Source organism: Anser cygnoides, chromosome 10, assembly GCF_040182565.1.
Source record: "Anser cygnoides isolate HZ-2024a breed goose chromosome 10, Taihu_goose_T2T_genome, whole genome shotgun sequence".
In the NCBI taxonomy this organism is placed as follows: Eukaryota; Metazoa; Chordata; class Aves; order Anseriformes; family Anatidae; genus Anser; species Anser cygnoides.
Window position 1 is genome coordinate 1,703,157 of NC_089882.1, and position 21,851 is coordinate 1,725,007.

Sequence of the window (21,851 nt, forward strand, 5' to 3'; positions counted from 1 at the left end):
CTGGGGAAAGTAAGCTGGGGTATACTCACATCAGCTTCACTGAGAACGACGTCTACTATGCTGCCAATAACGATGAGGGAGTCAAACGTATTCCAGGCATCACTAAAATAGCCCTGAACAGAGCAGGCAGGGTGCAAACGTTTGTGATTACACATGAAATGTCAAATATTTGCATACTTCTGTTTAGTTTTGCATAAACAGAAATTAGTTAAACAAAACCTGTGATCTAATGAGAAAACAAAACAAAACAAACAATATTGCCTACTGAAGGAAAAGCAACATATATGTGCATGTGTGCGTGTGTGTATATATATACAAGTTATATATATACATGTACAAACACACACACAGACACACGCGCGCACTACACGTGCATAACGCACCATCAGATAAGCACGACTTTGGCAAGCAAGCCATAATCCAAAACTGTTGTCTGGGACTCACCAGCAAGGCTGAAAAATTCTAACATATATAACCTAACAAGTACAACAAAATCCCTTTAACCATATTTCTGCAGGACCAAGCCAATTGAAACCTCCTTAGCATTAATGACTTTGTGATAGTCCTACCTAGGTAACTGGTAAAAAATATTTAAGGGTCATCACTGTTTATGAATGCACAATTATTATTAAAGTAAAACTGTGCAATAAAATATTGCAGAACTGACTTAATCTTCTATTTCGGACCTGATGACCTCTTGAGGTCCCTTCCAACCCTTACAATTCTGTGATTCTGATTCTATTCATGAAGAAGGTTTAATATAGAAACCTACATTTGCTGTTAGGGCCTGATTCTGTAACCCGTGCTAGGAAGCACAGCACCTTGAACAAGTTCTTAAGGCTTTTAATGCAGCCAGTCCAATGTCTGAAAATTCATTTTCATAAATCATTTAGTCACCCTTCTGACATTTATGCCTTTAAATATATTCCCTTATGGATATATTAGTAGCCCACTGCTGCAAATTGTTATAAACTACTATCTTCCAGTAAGAACCCCAATTACTGTCTACTGTCTACTGTCTACTGCAATCAAAACTGCATGTTTGTGCAAAAAGATATTTGGGAAGAAATCTGGAGGTGGGTTACAGGATCGTCTGTCACTGGGAACAAATCAAGATGTATTATGATGCTGAAGGCAACTCTGTGGATACAAGATACGTAGGTTTCCTACAGCATGTGGATTTTGCCTAGTTATTACAGAAATTCAGAATTGCACAAGTTACTGAACTCATCCTTTCTGTCATTCAGATATAATGACTTATGAGCCTATCATAACTAACATGTACGTTATATTGCAAAGGCCACAGTGTACATGTTGTACATATGCATTCGGCTTCCAGGTAATTCATTTTAAAGTAGTAACTTGTTAGTTGCTGTTGCAGTTCTAAAAAGTTAATTTAGCAAAAAGTTGAAAATAACAAGTATGCTGATCTTACCTGATGTCTAGTTTCACTTATTATTATGCTACTTGCTATAAGATAATGTTTTAGTTGAGTAGTTTAAGTTGTTATGTATGTTTTTACCACAGAAAAGAAAAATCAGAAAGAATTTTTTTTATTTCTTTTTTTAGAAGTGGACAATATTTTTCTCAACATTTTAAACTGTTAGGACTTCTAGTAACTTTTCACTTTAAAAGTTACACTTGAGTACATGATGATTCAAAAAAGTGAACGTTAAATTTGCTCTTAGAAACTATGGAAGAGCTGCCACAGAAGATGAGAGCTCTATAGAGTATTCTGGGAGAGAAAGCACTGAGCAGATTCAGGAAAGCCTCCTTACATTTCTAAGGCTACTCTTTGCTCCCAGAAATACTGTACTTATTAGCACTACTCCATTTTAAATTTTAGCTCCTTTATAAAGAGAATTGCTATAATCATTTCTTCATTTAAGGAAGGAGCCGTAGGAGGAAAATCGGTCAGAGAATGATTATCTCTACAACCCATTGTGGCACATGATTTCTTTCTCTGGGATTAATCATCAGTTCCAGTCCTGAGGCAAAAGGCAACGTTCATGGATTTGGCTTCCTGAACAAACACATCCACATCTGAGAGCTCCTCCACAACTCCCTGGCACTCCTTTATCCATCCCACCTCACCAAAACAAACCATTCCCAAAGTCCTGGTAAACTTCATGTTCAACCATCTAAAGTTACTGAGATTTATAATCCTGAAGAGATTAGCAGCTGCCAGCTAAAGGCAGCAGCTATATTCTCATGACATTCTTCCTGGTCATTTATATGCCTCACTTCTCTTATTTAAAAGAAATATCCTTCTTGATTTTAACCTAATTTTATATACAGACATATTTAAAAGACTACTGGCAAACAGCGAAATGATAATCAGCACAATCCTGAGGTGTGCTATCCATCTTCACCTACACAGCAACCAAAAAAGGTTCTCCAAATAAAGGTTAATTTCAGCTATAGTAAAAGTGACTTGACTAGACATGCTACAATATAAAGCACTTAAATAACAAATTCACATTTTAATTCAATACTGCTAAAATACTTTAAACATTTATTTTACGAAACCTTTTCCATCAGTATAGACAAATATTGTTCAAAGTAATATGTAAAGCAAAAGCATACAAACAAAAAAAAATAAAAGAAAATAAAGATGATTTGGAAAAGGGAGGAATGGACAAGTCACAGCAAATAAACATCATGCAAATAAGTTGTTTTCACCACTGCAATGACCCAAAATCAATTCACTTACTAGCCATCTTTCCTTTTTTCTTACAAAAATCTGATGTAAAATGACATGGAAAATCATTACAAGTTTAAGTAACAGCTGACTATCATGAAGCTGAACATACGGTATGTGTTGATGCATAGTTTTAGATTTCATTACTACATTTTGTTTTGTAATGTACTGACCATACTAATTAACAGACTTTAGCGTATATGGAGAACAACATGGAGAAAAATATGCCTGCTCTTTTACCTTATATTGTGAAAAATTTATTCATTTAGAAATGCTTAAGGATAAATCACAAATTCTGGGGAATATGTAGGCATAGCGAATTAACACAGAAATATGTTTCTATTGATTTATCACATAAATATTTTAGTCCTTATAGTACTCTGTTGAAAAGTTTAGGGCCTCATTCTGCAAAGTACTGTGTGTTCCCAGTCAACAAGTGTGCCAGGCACTCAGCGTCACCTTTAATATCTATCACTTATCCAAGTTTTATATACTTCAGAGTTGGAAGGTAGTCTGCAGTACCTCAGTTTTATACAACACAGTATCACAGTAGGAGTACCAATAATTTGTAATTGCCCTAGGTTGGCAGCAACAGCAAAAGCAAAGATTACACTTTTTACAGGATTTTTGTGAGTGTTATTAAGGGGACACTGTCAAGAAGATCAGATAAAAACTTTAAACACATTCTTATCCATTCTTCTTTTTACACATAGAGTAATGGAGTTTTTATTTGATGCTTTAAGCAACTTTGAAATAATTTATAAAAAGCAAAAAATTAATAAATAACATTATCCATTCTGCTAGACTGGACGAGGTAACCCAATGGTGACACAAACAAAGGAAATTAATCAGTCTTTTCCCAAAAAACATTAAGCAAACTTTTAGGCTTGGCTTCAGATTATTCCTACGATGACATTTTTAATATTAGTTAAAACAATTCATTTTTGTTTTAAATATGTATCTAGTTTAAAATTTAGATTGCAAAGAGACCTTCACATTCTGCTTAAGGCTGCTAGCTCATTTATTGTTATTAACAAACAAAGTAATCTATGTTGCCACTAAATGATTTCATATAGAGTAGTTGAAAAAAAGGTTTCAACCTTCAAGGAACAAGGAACAACCTTAAAGATATTTAACTCTTTTCCCTTTGTGCTAATTAATATCTGCCAGATGTGATTAATATCATGGCCTTTTAACCTTGTCCTGCTAATTAACAAATTTTAGGTCTTCTGTTTCTACAAGGTAAGGAAAGTCAGGAAACGAGGACCTTTCACTGACAGTGGATTCCCTTCAAACTCTCAGTTTTCAGATCCAGGGAACCATTACAGTAAAAACATCCAATCAGACAGAAAGCATGTTGCAACAGTTAGAACCCAAATTGTACAAAGTCTTAGAGACCACTATTAAGACACTGCTTTCAATAATGAGTAGGAAGTCCATAATACAAATGAAGAACTGTGATTTATACACTCATGATCAGACCACTAGGTTTTGTATTTTAGCTGCTGTTGCTGACTATAGGCACAAGTGTATGGTGAACCACACAAGAATTCACAATCTTTTTTCAAAGAGCAGATGATAAAATGCAGCAAAGTCTTCTCAAAATCCACTGTGTAACAAGGATATAGAACAGGAAATACATATCAAGAAATACAATCAGCATACTCATGGCACTGCGGTCTACATAACTATCCCTTCTGGGGCTTCATATTGTGTTAGTTTTGATGTGAAATCCTTAGCATTTAAATAAGATAGGCGACAAAAAATAAATTCATACAAATAAATTCATTAGAAACGTACAATGGACTGGACAGTGCAGAGCAAGACCATGGGAGAGTGGGTAAACTGTCACCCAGAACTCCACACTTCAGATCTCAATGCCTGACCTCAAGTGATATAGAATTCATTTACATCTTCAGGTGAATATAAGCTAAATCAAGTAGCTCAGGCTACACAGCAGAGCTCGTGGCTAAATGCTACTGAATAAATATCCTTGAAATGCTGGGAAGTAGTTATGCACCTACCCCATACTAAGCTCTGAGCTGCCATGGCTATGTTGCTGCATCAGAGCTGGTTTGTTTAAAACAAAAATTTTGCTTAATTTTTTTTTAAAATTGCCCACACATACTACAATCATCCGGTTCATTACTTAAAACAAAGGAAGTGCAGTTTACATTCAATTACAGATACAGATGTCCTGGGTACTTTAAAAGAAGGGCAATGGAAAATGAAAAATACCAGCCTTAGATGGTGAGATCAGGAAACCTCAAATGGCATGACTGACTTCCTTCAAATTCCACGTATATTGAGTGACCGCACTTCACTTATTTACATAGATATTACACCAGAATTAGTATTGATTTCATTGTAATGAAAACAAAATTTAGTTTAGCCTGTCATTAACTTTTGCACTGTCATTCATGGTGTATTAGAACTGAACATACAAGACTGCATGAACTGTCACAATCTAAGTTTCATTTTTTTAAAGTCAATATTAATTCTTATCAGTGTCTCTTGCAAATCTACGTTTGAAGATGTGTCCACATTACTTATTTTGACAGTGTCCCTTTAAGGCAAGGAATCCAAACTGCTCAGTGTGGGGCCCTCTACCAAATGGTGTGTGCATATAACTGAAAACATTAAAATCTAAAAAGGCTATTGAATGTTCCAGTTATTTCTGTGTATGTTTGTAGTACCTGGCTATATTTTTAAAAGTAAGGAAATAATTTTGCATTTTGAAAAGGATATATATCATAACATACAGGTCTTTACTGGAGGTTAACTTGGTTTAAGGATATGAATGTAGTACTATGAATAGGAGATGTGGTAGTGCTTATAACAGGAAATGATTTATCTGATTTAGAAAGGGACATTTTCATTACTTCAGAATATTCCAGATCTTATCAACCACCTTGTAATGTTTGTTCTGATATGTGCATTTCATTTCCTGGAGTTACTTATATACATACTATCAGATTAACATTTCAATTATGATTTCACTCATAGATAACTGTGGGAAACATGTAGGTTCCTTTTGTTCTTTGAATGATACATAGCTAGTGTGAAACTTACATTATACTTAATTCTTGTGGTGATGACCTAATTAAATCATCTCTAAAACTTACCTTGGGTTTGAATGCAATCAGTTTCAAAACCATTTCCACAGTGAACACTCCTGTGAAAACCATATTCATAATGTCCATTGCATCATTAAAGAGCTTAGACTGTCCATAGTGCTGTGAATGAAAAATATGACACATTTAAAATAAAGGTTTTAAAATAATAAATGAAAGTAAGGCAGAATACAAAAAGTTGGCAACAGTGCAGCACAGGAAAATATTTTCTAATAGTATATTTTGATTCACACCTATATACACACAAGACTAGCTAAATATCTCTGTCCAAAAATGGCTATTTAAATCTATTCTGTTCAGGCACTGAGTGGAAAAAATTTGGCATTCCTCTACATCTGGGGACCCTTAGAAGGACGGTTTTGAGGAGGATTGTGTTCCTCCAAAAAAGGAGTATTAGACAAAAGCAATTCCCCAAATCTTTTAAAGATCCCCAGATCTTTCCCCAGGTTTTAAATTACATAGCTTATATCTGCTTAAATCTGCTTAATTACATAAGCTCATATCTGCTTAAAAAGCCTGCAGTATGTTAGTCACGGAAAAACGTATTGTATAGGAGTGATATATTTAAGAGCATAACAGCGCATGCACGTTTATTGCAAAAAGTAAGTAGAATGGGTATATAGATTGGATTTGAAAGATTCTTTTTCATATCAAAATCAAGAGTACTGGGGAAAAGAAAGAAGCAACTTGGAAAAGTAGATAAGAGAAGCAGCTGGTGAAAAACAGTGGACGTAGCATGCAGGAAAAGCAGAAAAAGGTAAACATACAGACAAAAAGAGCATGTGCAAAAATAAACCCAAATATATACAGACATAGAGCTAATATAAAAAAACATATTTGTATGTTTGCATCGTTATATAATTCTAGAGTTGCTTCATATATGAAGTTTTTAAACTTCTGGAGAAGATACAGACATAGGTGGTGGTAATATGGGTTAGTACATATATGAAACAAAGACAGAACAAGTACAGAAGTTACAAAGGGATGAAGTAATGCTTAAAGGCATTGAATAAAAGAACAAGATAAGATATCTTTTATTAGATAAAAGAATCAAAGGGGTTCAGAGAAATGTTTGCTAACAGAGAAATGTTTGCTAACAGAATTTGGCTTTTACATTCCCTTCACATTTTCTTGCACATGGACAACCTTGGGAATTTATAAATTACATTTACATTTATAAATTACATTAAATTACAATGATTAAATATAGATCAATGAGCTTCATTATGTTAGGAAGACCATCCACATAAAGCTCTTTCAAACACTTATTTAAGAGAACTAATAAACAGATTAGCATGCATCACAGAAGAGTACTTTGATGAGAAGTTGTTTGTTTTAATTTCACTTTATAAAAAAATACAAGTTGCCATAAATGAAAGGCATGGTATCACCCACATCTTCCCTTGCAATTCATGCAAGTGGCTTCAGAAGAGCTTCTGGTTTTCCTACCTGCATAGCCAGGCAAAGTGTGTTCAGCATGATGAGGACAAACATGATGTATTCAAATCCAGTAGAATTCACCACGTACCAGAACTTGTACTGGTAAGGATTTTTTGGAATATATCTACGAAGAGGACGTGCTTTCAAGGCATATTCCACACACTGACGCTGTAAAAGCAAGCATGTCAAAAATTGTCAGACCATACCTAACAGTGAATCAAATTGGAATATAATTAATCATAAGTACAAAGTGTTACATATAAATCTTAGAAACATGCAGTGTATCTACTTTACATAGATTTTTTATTATTAAGTACTAACAAAGTAATCAAGTAGCTTACCAATCCTCACTTATTTATTTACAACAATATCTGATCATATACACTACTCAGTTACATACAAAGAATCAAAGAGTGCTCATGGAAATTCTGAAGTGGTTCACCTTTGTACAATGTAGTAGCAGACCACAGACAATATGTATGTATATGCATATGTATAGTATATAGTACTATGTGCACTGTATTTTATAGATACACATATCATCATACTGATACCCAGCCATAATAATACTAATGAATCATCAAGAATTCACTGTAAGGAATCCCAGTGAATAATAATAATGATGACTATTAATTAGTCTGTAAGCCGTGCTTCATCTTTACAGTTTTCAAACACCAGTGTAATTGCACAGCATAAAATCCTACAGTTAGCGAAACAGCTACTGGGGGGGTGTTATTCCTATTAGTTCAGCTAAATTGCCCAGCAAAATCATGTCACATATGTAGGAACATCACAGATTCACCTCCAACCCCATTACTACCCGAAATCTTCATAGAAGCTGGACCTTCCACTAGTCTTTTGAAGAATGCTTACAAAGTCTTACTAAGGGAGCACAAAATGCAGTATGAATGCTCCCCTAGGTTTCATGCTTACCTATGTTTGAATGAATACTGCTGTGCTACAGTCGAACATGAGCACCTGAAAAATCACGACTGATGACTGACAAGTTTCTCAGTCAAAAGATTAAACAATAAAAGGGGACAGATTTTTTATTTGAATCTATCACCTGTGAATTTCTGAATAAATGGGAAAAAAAAAAGAGTAGAATGTTTTGAACACATTCACTTTCTTTGAACATTTTCAGACTATTCAGCAAGTAACTTTTATATTCTTGTTCTTACTGTATAATCTACCTCTGCCTATGGATAAACTGGCAAGTGCTTGTAGTCTTCCTAACGTGACACCAAGAAGTGAGACACTAAGAAGTTAATTTAAATTATCAAGCTTAAGGTAACAACCTTCACAACAAAAAGCCTGAGACGCTGGGCTTACAGGAAGAGGAACATATAGTAACCTGAATATTAATTGATAGTATTTACTAGTGCTACTTTTTTTTTTTTTTAACCTAAGATATGTGTTTGATGCCCTCTTCTGGCCCAAAGCAGAAAAGAAGCTCTTTGTGCAAAAATAGTAATAACAGTAATAATAATAATAAAAGAATTATTTCAAGAACTAAAAGAGTTTATTATTTATTTTAACCTGATTTTTGTCCAGCTCACAGTTCTTATATTCTTGTTCTCCTTGTTCTTGGAATGTAACAATGACAAAACCAACAAATATGTTCATCATAAAGAAAGCAATAATGATTATATAGATGATGAAGAAAATGGATATCTCCACTCTATAGTTGTATACAGGTCCTACATTCTCGCCATTCGAATCAATAGCTTTGTACAGCAGCCTGGGGAGGGGCGGGGGGGGGGGGGGGGGAAGGGAGAAAGAAAAAGAAAAGAAAAATGTTATCATTAAAATGGCAAAAGAGACTCCGAGGACAGATTTCACAAGTGGCCTCCTGTTTATTATTATCTTTCTCTGAGTACTGGCAGCACTTACAAGCATATCAAACACAGAAGCACACCACACAATGTTTTGTTCGGTGATTTTTGTTGTTGTTTTTGTTTGCTTCAAAATAATCAAAATAATTACCAGCTTGGTTTTTGTTTTTCCACATAATGCTGTCCTGGAAGGCTACTCATTTAGGCAAATACCGAATGGTAGCTTGCTCTTCCAGGGTTTCTTTATGCAGTGTACTACTTCCTAGTTTTATAGTCGATTTACTCAAACACCTAAAATTTTCATATTAGTTAGTATTATTTAAATTGCATGATGGATAAATATCAAAAAGGATTACTTCCAGTAGAATTTAAAGAATACATTATTATAGCAGAAGTAGCTGAAAGATTAGGAATCAAACAAGATAAAACACAAGATTCCATTGGTATGAACAGGCACACACACACAAAACTATTATATTCAGAGACTATACAGTACTTTTAAGTTAGCCTACATTGTGCTCCTGATTTTAAATTGATTTCATTTACTGGAAGAAGCCTGATTATTGCTTGACTGTTTTGTTACCCCTAAGCGCTCAGTAAATGATAGAGAACTTTTCTGGAAAATCTGCCTCAATACTAATGTGAAAACACGGAGAATTCACTCACGCTGGCCAGCCTTCAAAAGTCGACACGGTAAAAAGGGCCATCATAGCAGACAAAACATTGTCAAAGTTGAAATCACTATTTTGCCAGACCCTCTCTTTGACCATTGGATTATCAACATCTCCATCTTTATAAACAATGTATATCCCCCTGCAGGAAAGGGAAGGAAACAAACTGCCATTAGTGAAATATTAAATTAGACCTTAGATTATTCCATGCTCTATTCAAAATAGTTCATTTTACTCCATCAGCAAGCTCATTTTATTCCCTTGATAACCTGTGTTGACAGCCTTTATTTTTTAAAGTTTCCTGCTGGATTTCAAGATGGTAATTCCAATTTATACAAACCTGAACAGCCTGTCACACATGCATGCTACATTTTAAATTATTAAAAAACAAAAGGAAACTTTCTTAGCTCAAAGGAATTCTCACCGGCATTCCTCAGGATTCTGTTTTGCCTCATCAGTGCATCTGTAGAATTTTCCCTATGTATAAAACAAGAAAAACAATGATAAAATGCAGAATAAACAAAGTAAATGCATTTATACTATGACTGGTTCAGAATGGGACCAGCCCACTTCCAGCAGCAAGCCACACAGAATTCAGCTCAGCTTTGCTCTTCTTGGTGAAGTGCAGATTTTGAGAGTTTGCTTACCTTGAACAGCTGCACTCCAATGCAAGCAAACATGAACTGCAGCAGAGTTGTAACAATCATGATATTACCAATAGTTCTAATAGCCACAAAGACACATTGAACAACATGCTGGAAAGAAACAAAAAAATTAAACACAACTTGTTATTTAGTAGCATCACAAAATACTACCATAAGAGTAAACACCTATTTTATCACATTTAGATTAATTTTTTAAACTACCATTTTTGCATTGTCAGTATTATACCTGCTACCACACTTAAACTTGTTTTCTAAATTTGTAAGTTTGTTGAGATAGACCTAGCAGCACGTATAGATTAAAAAGTACATAAGCACTGTGGAACAACAATGGAAATATTGCTGTGACATGTTGGTTCACAGCAAGTGTTATGGTCAAAACACCACCATGGCAGTGGTGTTCCTCCACATATAAACTGCTGTAATAGTGGGCACAATCTGGCCTAGTACATTTAAGAATCAGGAACTGATTTATGGTGTTGCCCTGTGACCTTCTCCAGGGAATTTTTCTTGTGCTAGACTTTTTAACCTGAGGCAGTATTGAAGAATAAGGTCAACAGAAACATAACTTAGAAAAAGATAAAAATAAATACCTTAAGTCCTTTTGCTCTGTTTATTGCCCTTAGGGGCCTCAAGACTCTTAAGACTCTGAGGATCTTCACAACTGAGATAGCACTTGATCTGGGAAAAAAAGAAAGAAAAAAAAAGAAAAAAAAAAGTTTTTCTGTTACTTTTAAGGTAACTGATTTTACTTGTAATAATAACGTTCTTGCAACTTTCTTATACATGAAAATTTGAAAAAATATATCAAAATTTAACTTACAAGATTTTTGAAGCACTCCTTTACTGATTCTTATTGATACTAGAAAATAGTATTAACCTCATAAATACCATAAGGATAATTTTGATTTCTGGAGCAACTTGGGAATTAACAGCTCAGAATCTTGTCTGACACTAATACAATTAAGTTTGGTCAGGAGAAAAATACTCCCCAAAGTATTTTTCCATGTTGACAATCTCTTTCAAAAACAGTGTTTAAGTACTGTAAATCCACAAATACCTTAATTTCCAACCAACTGGATTTAAAAAGATCTAATTCGACTCACATTCTCTTTAAGTAGCTACAACTGCGTTTTGAGATAAAATAATAGTAGACAGCCCTTTAAAGAACACGTTGTGAAACTGAAAGCTTGCATAATTGGTAGTACAAGCAGAATACAAATCGGGAAGCAGCTGACGGACACCCAGCCCTTGCTCTTTTCTAGGTCAGTAAAGGCTTCACAGATGATTCTGAATGAGGCACAACTGCTCATGCAGTGAATTAGTAAGCACCTTCAGACTCTTATTATGTTCTGCCTCATCCAAAAGAAGGAAGCAAAACATATCTTCACTACCACTTTCAGTCCTGATTAAGGTACAACTTCTCTCCCCTTCAAATTCTGTCAGGTTACATAGCCCAGTAGGGCAATGCCAAAAGAACAAGCTCATAGAACTAGACTGTACATGTGGCAATAAAACAGGGTAATCTTCTGAAACTAATAAACCTCCTGAAACTCCAGGAATTACTTGCTACACAATAGTGTCGTGGTGCTCTTCCTTGTTCTCTTAGCAATAGCAGGAAGCAGGAATTTGTTTCCAACCTGTATTAGTAATGAGTTACAACACTCTCCACATAAAGCATTAATTCATCCCATTCCCAGCCCTGAATACTGATTTTGCACACCTACATACAATGGCAGAACAAAAGGAGCTGGAAGATTGATTTCAGTATAAAACCCAAAAGCAAAAATAAATTGTTCACATTATAATACTTACTGAATACCAAACGATACCAGAGAAACTCCCACAACCAGCAAATCCAGCAAATTAAAATAATTCCTGCAGAAGGACCCTTTATGAAGGAACGCTCCAAAAGCTGTCATCTAAAAACAGAATTGTTACATGTTTACTCCCCATTTCAATTTATCAAAGTGGCGTTTAGGCTGTTTACAAGACACTTGCCTGGAGTGTGAATGCATACAATAGCATCTCACCTTCTAAAAGGAACTGAGATAAAAAATCCCACTACGTATGTTAACTAACTTTCATTTAAATCACAATATTCTGCTCAAGCAACACAAGCAAATGTGTTAATTGTTTCTGATGTCAACAAATGTTGTACTCATGTAAGAACTGATCTCACTGAACTGATTGGGCCTTTTACAGAAAAATGACTAAAAGAACCATAAAACTCCCACACTTACTAAACTATAAGGACCAGATTCTGACTCTTAATCATTCTTTTTGTCTTGAGAATTGAAGGAGCTGAAAATGCATTGCAAAATCCTGAGAGTAAAATCTGGTGCAGAAGCAGTACAAGGCTGTCACAAGGCAGCATCACATTGCTGTTTTTCTCTTTCACTCCGGAGATGGGTTAAGATAATGAGTGGGTATCTTGGAAGACAGTATACGTGGTGTTTGTGGTACTGGGGACTAGGATTCCTCAGGGCAGTGGAACAACGCGTACACTGTCCTAGCTCACTTCACTTCCAGTTGTATAGAATGTGGTTAAACTAATTAAAATCAATGGGAGTTAAGCACTAATATAACTATATAAAGATGTATCAAGCCTACATCTATCTACAAACCTCCATTCACACTGTAGTATGTGATCATTCAACTGTATTTAACGTAAATACTCCCATGAATGTTAAAATATATGGATGTAGAAATACAGCTGAAGTACTCATCATCCCATCTTTATATGGGAACTCACGCTTCCATCATTACAAATCCCAGCACAAGCATTTGACTAAAACTGTTCTACAAAAACACCATTCTGTCCTTTGCTCAGGTCAAGGCAAACCCTAAAGCAAACACGAGGTAGTAAGCATGGCCACACAGCCTTCAGAAGAGCCAATGCTGGAGAGCACTCACTGAGCTGAGCATCTGGGACGCCACCACTGTTGCTCTTTTCCTCCTGCCACACCAGTGGGGACTGGTTTAAATGGTGTGGGATTAGCACAGCTGGGGCAAGGTTAAAAGCATAAGGCTGTAACCTGGCCTTCACTCTGATGTTTTCACATTTGCCAAGTACTGCAAACAGGATGGTAAGCTGGATTTGAAAGCTATGGAGGGGTTACATAAGAGAATTCTTAAACGCTTTAAACTGATATTGCAGCTTTTCTGTTATTCATATTCTCACTCATAACCTCAACAGCATATAATGTGGAAACCCTCATGTCTACAGAGCAGACAGTAAAACAGAGCAGAGGAAGACTCTTCACGTGTGTTATTCTATTTTAATACTCGCTTTTTTGGACATGTGCAAGTTTCTCCTCTGCAGCTGATAATATTGCCACTGGTTATCTTCTTATTGGTTTCACATATTTTTTGACTGGAAAATTAAGGAATGCTATTTTTCCTACAGATCTTGAATTTGCTCCCTGTAGAACACACATAACTTCTGTATGACTTGGATACTGTCGAAAGCCCAGTGCAGAACCCAGCAGGAAAAACATGGAGGACTCAAGCCACAAGCAAGCAAAGCCAGAATCTGAGACATGTTAGAAAAGCAGGCATGTATATGTACTGTCTGCTAAACTTTTTATGGTACAATTTATTTTCTTTATAAATACATGTGAGTGCACTGCCAGGCGGAGCTTCCTGGAGAAAGCGGAGTCAGGAGCATCAACATTTTGGGCTCTGGTTGGGCTCCTTGTTTCTTTGTAGTATTTCACAATGCCAGATTTCAGTAGCTCTGATGCTTCCTACTTCCCTAGAATAACTCAATGTCAGAATATTTTGCAGTCAGTAGGAACATTTCTTAATTCATCCAGTTATGCTTGTTTATGCCAGAATTTATAATTCCTCTGTCCGTAGAGAAACACAACTACAGAAGCTATACAAACATCTGTTCAGAGCATGTGGGTGGTCTATTGACTCTCTTCTGCCACAGAAATGGCACTAACATATTTAGTATGGCTTCTCAAATTCAGAGTTTGGAACTAGTTTGTTCTAATGCTACAAAACATTTCAGTGCTTCATTCTTTTCTTTGTTTTTTTCTCTTGATGTGAAAAATCTGGATTCTTTTTTCTAGAATGTTAAAAATGTTACAAGATTTACCAATTTTTTAGCAAGTTCCTCACTGCTGAAAATGAGAAGGGGATAAACAGAAGTCTGTGAGAATATCTCCAAGCATAAATATATTCTACTACTTACAGGACAGCTTATCTTGTAAACAGCCCAAATATTGCATCAATTAGTATTAATCAAATTGCATTGTGAAGAGTATGCACAGCAATATGAGCAAAAGCTGGGAGAAGAGATTTTGTTAAGCTTAATCCTCAACTGGAAATGTAAAGTTTATGTACAGATTCTTAGTGCACCAGAAATTCATAATTGTATAGATCGGGTTTACTCAAGCAAAAGCTTATGGTGAATATGCACTGAGTTAAATTTTTAAGAATTATACAAAATTCTCTGGAAAAATATTAACAAATTAAAAAAATATATACTTTTATTGCTTTGTTCAGCATTTTCCCCATGTGAACCTAACATGCTCAGTTATACAGCTTCTTTGCCAAAATAAGATATACACATGTAAAGTCTGAGTAACCCCAATGGATATTCTCAATAATCAGTACACAAACTGTACATTAAAATGCCAGTTTTGAACTCATGCATGGGTAATACATTTAAGCAAGCATATTTATGCCTTTCTGTGTATTTAAATGTATGCCCAAGACAAGATAAATGCGAAGTATCTTAGTATACAGATAGATAAATGCAAGATATCTTGCAAGTCCTATTGCAAGAAAATAGTTATCTATTTTATCTCTGTGAATATAGTTCAGCAAGAGAAATGAGAAATTACATGCTCCCTCCTTACAAGACTGATCAACTCTTTTTAGAAATGCCAGAGCAGGGAGAAGGAAAAGCTCATGCGCAGTGTTTTTTTTCCCTTTTCTGACAACTGTAAGTTTTAAAGGGTAAAAAAAAATGAATTACTAAATTGATGTAATGATAAAAAGTCAGCTTCTACATGCATCCAATGGCAAAAAATAACCAATCAAAACTATAAGAAATTGTCAAATAAAAAAAATCCTCTTGTTTAAAAAAAGTTTAGCTTTGATCGCTTAGAGAAAAGGCGAAGAACATTTCAAGTGCCTTTTCTTGGCAGGTGACACACAAGGAAAATCCTTTTAAACAAACTTCCTTTAAAACCCTGTTACCTTCAAAATGATCTCAAATGTAAACATACTAGTGAAGACATAATCTGCATACCCTAGGATCTGGAAGGTAAACAAAAAGTTACAAACATTATTGCTAAAGCTGCTTTTGAGCTAACAAGGATCAATTAACAATGCATTACCTTTAACAGGATTTCAACAGTAAAGATGGCTGTGAAAGCATAGTCAAAGTAACCAAGTATCTGCAAGGTATAATATGTGCCACAGTAAGAAATCCATCTATTAATAATTTTTTACAATTTAGACCACATGCACAACAACACCTGAAGAAATCTAAATAGGTAAATGGGGAATTAAGTCAATGTAGTTTAAAATACCAGCTACTGTGCAACCATTTTTGTTTACATAAAAAATTATTAGATGTCACCATAGTTAGATATGAGATTTTACCACAAAAACCCAGTAAGTGAGACTTTCTTTCAATTCAGACTTTCCTCTGTCAGCTTTCACAGGTACTTTCTTCAGCCTTTCACAGAGATACATGATCTTACGAACAAGAGAGATGTTTACTATTAAGTTAGCTTTTTTTGTTGTCGTTACTGTACAGACTGAGCTAAAGTGTCACAAAGCAAATTAATGAATAACTGAAATAATTAAAATCAGCACTGCATCTATTTTTTCTGAAACTTGGAAGATATAGCAGTGATTTTTTTTTCCTGGAAATTTAGAAGAACCCACACCTGTGACACGCATAGTGACATGCAAACTTTTTAAAATATTTTGTATTTCATACTAAAGTCTCTATTGTCAACAGGAACATTGCCATATATTTCAACAGAACCAGGATTTCACCCTTTCAAGGTGGCAGTACTGCTAGCACCTAATTTAGTTATTGCCATGCACTGCAGTACTGCACTAGTTTAGTTTCAAGGATCCAGCAATTCACCCAGCAATCAGTTGTGCACAGAAACATGTTGCCTGTGGTGCAGCAGATAATAAAATGGGAAGGAGGAATAAAATAAAGAGACAACACGCAAAGGAAATATTCCTATTAGATCAGATAAAAGGAATTTTTCTTTCCCATGTTCAGATGAAGAATATATCCTTCTGTCCCTTTCAGGGGCTGAAAGAGTCATATATGAAAGCCATTCAACAAAAATTAGCAGTAAGGAATTCTAGAGTTAAAAGACATGTTTTAAAGCCATTCCATTTTGTTAAACTTGTTTTTACACTCCTGTACTATGTCATGAATTTCAGCAGAGACACAGAAGCTGAGACCCATCATGATGGTTAGCTACCATGTTCAGCAGTAGCAAGTGTGTCTTGATCCCTCAAGGACATAGCCCATGTGCTGTCCATTATCTTGGAATCTTACCACGACCTTCAGTGATGGGCAAACACAGGATATTCATCACAAAAAGCAAGGACTGTCTAGAAGCAATGATATTTGCAGAAGGGATAGCATGAACACTCACCAGAAGGCCATAATATTGAACTTGAGTGCCAACTGGAATAAGCAGAGGCCACCCTTGTAAAAACTTAACAACCAACTTTTGCATCATATTTTTCAGTGTTTTTGAGTCTTCCACCTACCAACTCACAAACTCAATGCTAAGCTCTCTATTCTGTCATTCAACTGGAAGTTCTTTCCCTTGCCAAGTTGGCCATTTGAAGGAAACATGATCACTGAAAATAATAACAAGGAAAATATGCAAGTCTGGTGCATTTGTGAATTTTTGCAAGAGGGCAATGTCTTCTCAAAATCACTCAAACATTTTACCTGTTAGGTAAAGGAATAGGAATAACCTCTTCAATTACTACCACTCTGGAGTTGCATCTTCCTAGCACTCCTCTGGTTACAAAAAGAAATACCAGCCCTTCAAGCCATTTCTACAGTAACTATTTCAGTATTGCTCACCAGGTCTGTTTTGTTCATCTGCTATCATGATATATTTGTAAGATTGCACTTGTTCAGATTTACAGATATGGAAACAACATGGCTCCACTGAACACTACGCAGAGTGCCTTTGTGCTCTGACCTAGTTTTACCTTTGGAGAAAGGTAAAATTGATTTTGGAAGGTCTTTCTGTTGATGTCCTGTTGTTTTTTTGTTTGTTTGTTTTGTTTTGTTTTTTAATGTTATGAGTTCAATTCTCAAGCTTTTCTCTAGAAGGAGAGGCTAAACAAAAGCTGCATTTTCCATGTAATTGCCCCAGTAGTTCTTTACTGGAACCTTTACTGACCTAGTAGACCCATCTTGGAAGATGTGGAAGAATTTTCTCTAACTCCATGGCTATCTCTGCAAATCAGTAATAAGACAGGAGAGGACTGGAAGTTCTGTCCAAGTCCCCACAGACTATTACTGGTTCCATCATCTCAGCTATTTCATACCTAATCAAAAGCATGCACAACTCACAATAACTTGATAGGCTTACTTCACCACTAATACAAAATGGTTCTAATACCTATGATGTTCCAACAGTAAAGTTACTTGTCTTTAAAAGATTTATGTCTTTTACAGAAAAAAAAATACCTGTGTATGACTTGAAAAAGTAAAAGGAAAGTTTCTTAACTTGAAAACCAAAACTCAGGCAATAGTCCCAAAGGATTGTTATTCTGTGAAGAAATATTAATCTTCAGACATAAAAATGATGGTCTTACATTATTTCTAAAAGAGTGGCTGCGAATTGGGTCTTCTGCTGCTAGGGAAACACTGCTCAGCATGATGAAGACAAGGATGAGATTGGTAAAGATGTGGTGATTGATGAGCCTATGGCATCCCACTCGAATTCTGCAGAAGAAATACAAAAATATACTACATGTGCAAATAGAATTCAGCAGATAGCTAATACAGATTTTCTATTACTTTGCCAATGCCAGTGGAACAGGAGAACCATCAGCAGCTAAAAAGCAGTGTGTATACTGAAGCTATTGCTATGCCTTATAAAAATTTAAAAAATTCAAAATCCAGTCCACCTGTTGTGAAGGCGCACTTAACAAAGGAATCTAAGAGAAATAATTTCCCAGCAGAATGGGTTTTGAATGTCATTAGAAGTTCCAGTGTTTCTACCACTGTGCACATACATAAAGGACAATGTCAAATGGGCCAAATGCCACATGTTAAGTCATTTCAGATCCCAAGTTTGATTTGACATTTATTAAAGCTGTCAAAAATATTAATTTGGTGAAATGTTGTTTAGGATGGAGATCTCATTGTGTTACTTAAAGACTCCACTTAAATCAGAATCTCCTGGGAAGACTCTTTTTTGCAGAATTATAGGACAAGTGAGTGTTGAATATTACAGAGCTGCTACGATTCAGCCAAATATGATGAAGTGGAACTGCACATATGCTTACAATCACTGAGACCAAGGTTACTGAGCACTTCACTGGAGTTGGTCCAGGATTAAATTTGCAAAAAGGCAGGATCGGGTTCTTAACTGTTGAACACCAAAGTTGTCTGAAATATTCTTCTGAAGAATAAGGAGGCTCTTAGTAAAAATTTACTCTACTGTTAAGTAGATTATCAGCATACAGTGTATCTCAGTTAAGCAAAATTTTGGCCTGAGAAACTATAGCACTACTTGAAGTCAAAAGGAATTTGATATGTTCAGATCTAGTGATTTTTGCATTCAGCATATGTGTTCTTAAAATTAACAGTTTAAATAGATATCTTTCCAGTTTGTCTGAAAATTCTGAGGAATATTAGATAGCCCATGTAATCAGTAAGATACAAGACCAAAACATTGTATCCTGATCCTCATGCTGTCTTTTAGTCTTACCTGTGATGACCTCAAATACTGAGAAGACAGTATTTTCCCATACCAAATAACTTTTAAAATCCTTTCTAAGACTACTGATAAAATTGCCATATATGAATCTATCAGCTATCTTCAGTCCTGTAGGAAATGAATTCTGTTCACTTGTTCGCTTCTGTCCAAAAAGTCAGTAACAACTTTTACTGACTATTGAAGCTTGCTTTCTTCATCGCTATAGAACCTGAAATGTTCTGGAGTTAGACACTGGTGAAAGATTCCTGTTCCTCCCCAAATCCAACTACTATTTCTCTTGATTTTTTTTTGTTAAGTAATTGTCTTTCTCTTCAGTGTTTGCTTGAATCTGGAAAAATACTGTCCCCCTAAGAGGAATATATATATCCTTTCTCCTTTTCACTTTCTCTCTTTCTTACTTTCTCTTCTTTCTCACCCTTACAGCTACAAAAAGGTACCTTTCTTCCTAGGGTTTCTAGGAATCCTATCTCATGTAAAAAACACTCGTATCATGTCACACCTTTTATATCCAGTGCCTAACAAAATAAATAGCTAATATACATTAAAGAATACTTTTCACCCTGATGCGGGCTTGATAGTCTATATGTAAAAGATGCTGTCATCTTTGACAGTGGGAAGCAAATTAATGTATATAACAAATTAGTTTTATTTACCAAGTCATTTAGAAAATTGTAGGAGATATACCAATCTCTATCTTGCTGCAGACAGATACTGCAATTCTTTCCTTAACCTCACACCTCATTGCAAGGAAGCCTGCTCCTTCATCACCTGAGAAGCTAAAACAGTATTTTTCAAAATGATATTTACGGATTGGTGCTGCTGAAAATGAAGAAGGCACTCCCTTCAGGGATTGGTGTTATCTTCTCCTTCATATTTAGCTCTGATATTCTACGGGGACGTGGGCCTGCTGGTACCTCTGGTTCTTCCTCCTCATCTTCTTCATCTTCACCTACTTTAAATTAAACATTTCTTTTACTAGGAAAGGAAAAAAGACTATTTTTTTTTCATAACAATATACAATTTTATTAAAATATATATGGCTCACTGGAAAATTATGTATGCATACCACAGTTCTAAAAATCTATGAACCAATATGAATGAATCTATGAAAGTTCCTAAGAGATTCACCCCAGAGTACTGAAGGAGTTAGCAGATGTCCCTGCTGACTGAAAGCTAGACAACGCCATACCCGTCTACAAGAAGTGTTGTGAATGGGGCTACATCTGGTTGGCAACTGGTCACTAGTGGTGTTCCTCAGGGCACAGGCCTGGGGCTGGTTCTGTTCAAAGCATTTATCAGTGATCTGGATGCAGGAGTGGAATGACTCTTAGTGAGTTCACTGACAACGGTAAACTGGGAGGTGCTGTTGATTCTCTGGAGGGATGATAGGCCTTTCAGAGGGATCTAGATAGACTGGAACATTGGACAATCAGCAATGGGATCAAATTCAGTATGGGTAAGTGCCTGGCACTGACACAACACTGGGACAGGGCAATGCCAGACACAGGTAAAGACTGGGATACAAGTGGCTGGAGAGCAGCTCAACAGAAAGAGATCTGGGAGTTCTGGGTGACAGTAGGCTGAGCATGAATGAGGCAGTAGTGTGCCCTGGCAGCCAGGAGGGCAAACTGCATTTGGAAACACAGCATAGCCAGTCAGTCAAAAGAGGTAATTCTCTCACTATAAATATATTGTTGCTGCAGCTTTACCTTTAATATTGTGTGCAGTTCTGGGCTCCGCAATATAAAAAGGGTATTAAGATAATCAAAAGGTAGGGTAGAATCAGATTTCTGTATTAGGTGTCCAGACAATCAGTCAGAACTTATTATTAGACAGACATGTCTGCCGGACTAGAAGAAGCTAAAACAAAAGTAACTGAACACCTTCAGCCCTGGAATCTCCTTTTTTTGCCAAACATTTTAGAATTTGCTCTCGCATCCAGATAAGAATAGGCCCGGCAGTTTTCAGGCTCACAGTATTAACTCTCATGTATGTATGGTCTAGGGAACTGAAGAAAAAGGTCATACTTCACTTACAGATCCATTTATCCAGTGATAACAGAGCACAACTTCACCAACTTCAAATGAATTGATGCAGTGTTCAGTGAGAGCTAGTTTAGGATATTTTAGCAAACTTAAATGCTCTTGTCTTCTGGCTGGTATTCACGTACCTGGTACATCACAGGGTGGATAGGGATCTTTATCCTCATCCTCTCCTTCTCCATATTCAGCAATTGTCACCTATGGCAATGAAAGAGATGCACAAGGAGAAATAATTTTTCGTATAGCTTTCTTTGTGTATAAAACTTATTAGAAAGCAAAACAACTGAGCCTCTGAAGTCAAGAAAGTCACCCCCATGTTTACTTTGAGTTTTTTTGAAACAGTGTAACACAGAGAACAGTGGAAGAAAACTGACATTTTAACACATTTTTATAAGATGATTTT

At 35.8% G+C, this 21,851-nt stretch overlaps 1 protein-coding gene across 13 annotated transcripts in view; it reads right to left on the reverse strand.

The window, feature by feature from the left end:
* CACNA1D (calcium voltage-gated channel subunit alpha1 D) overlaps positions 1–21,851 on the reverse strand; it is a 185,853-nt gene that overhangs the window by 47,915 nt on the left and 116,087 nt on the right. For 8 of the 13 annotated variants that reach the window (XM_067003174.1, XM_067003179.1, XM_067003172.1 and 5 more), the window contains 13 exons: positions 21,577–21,646; positions 20,214–20,358; positions 18,277–18,406; positions 15,798–15,857; positions 12,259–12,365; positions 11,037–11,124; positions 10,429–10,536; positions 10,206–10,258; positions 9,777–9,923; positions 8,815–9,016; positions 7,285–7,443; positions 5,827–5,937; positions 30–113 (listed from right to left, as the gene is read on the reverse strand). In XM_067003174.1, coding sequence (XP_066859275.1) covers positions 30–113; positions 5,827–5,937; positions 7,285–7,443; positions 8,815–9,016; positions 9,777–9,923; positions 10,206–10,258; positions 10,429–10,536; positions 11,037–11,124; positions 12,259–12,365; positions 15,798–15,857; positions 18,277–18,406; positions 20,214–20,358; positions 21,577–21,646 — 1,464 coding nt within the window. The remainder of the gene's footprint in view (positions 1–29; positions 114–5,826; positions 5,938–7,284; positions 7,444–8,814; positions 9,017–9,776; positions 9,924–10,205; positions 10,259–10,428; positions 10,537–11,036; positions 11,125–12,258; positions 12,366–15,797; positions 15,858–18,276; positions 18,407–20,213; positions 20,359–21,576; positions 21,647–21,851) is intronic. The other 5 variants (XM_067003178.1, XM_067003176.1, XM_067003184.1 and 2 more) reach the window with 2 other exon arrangements.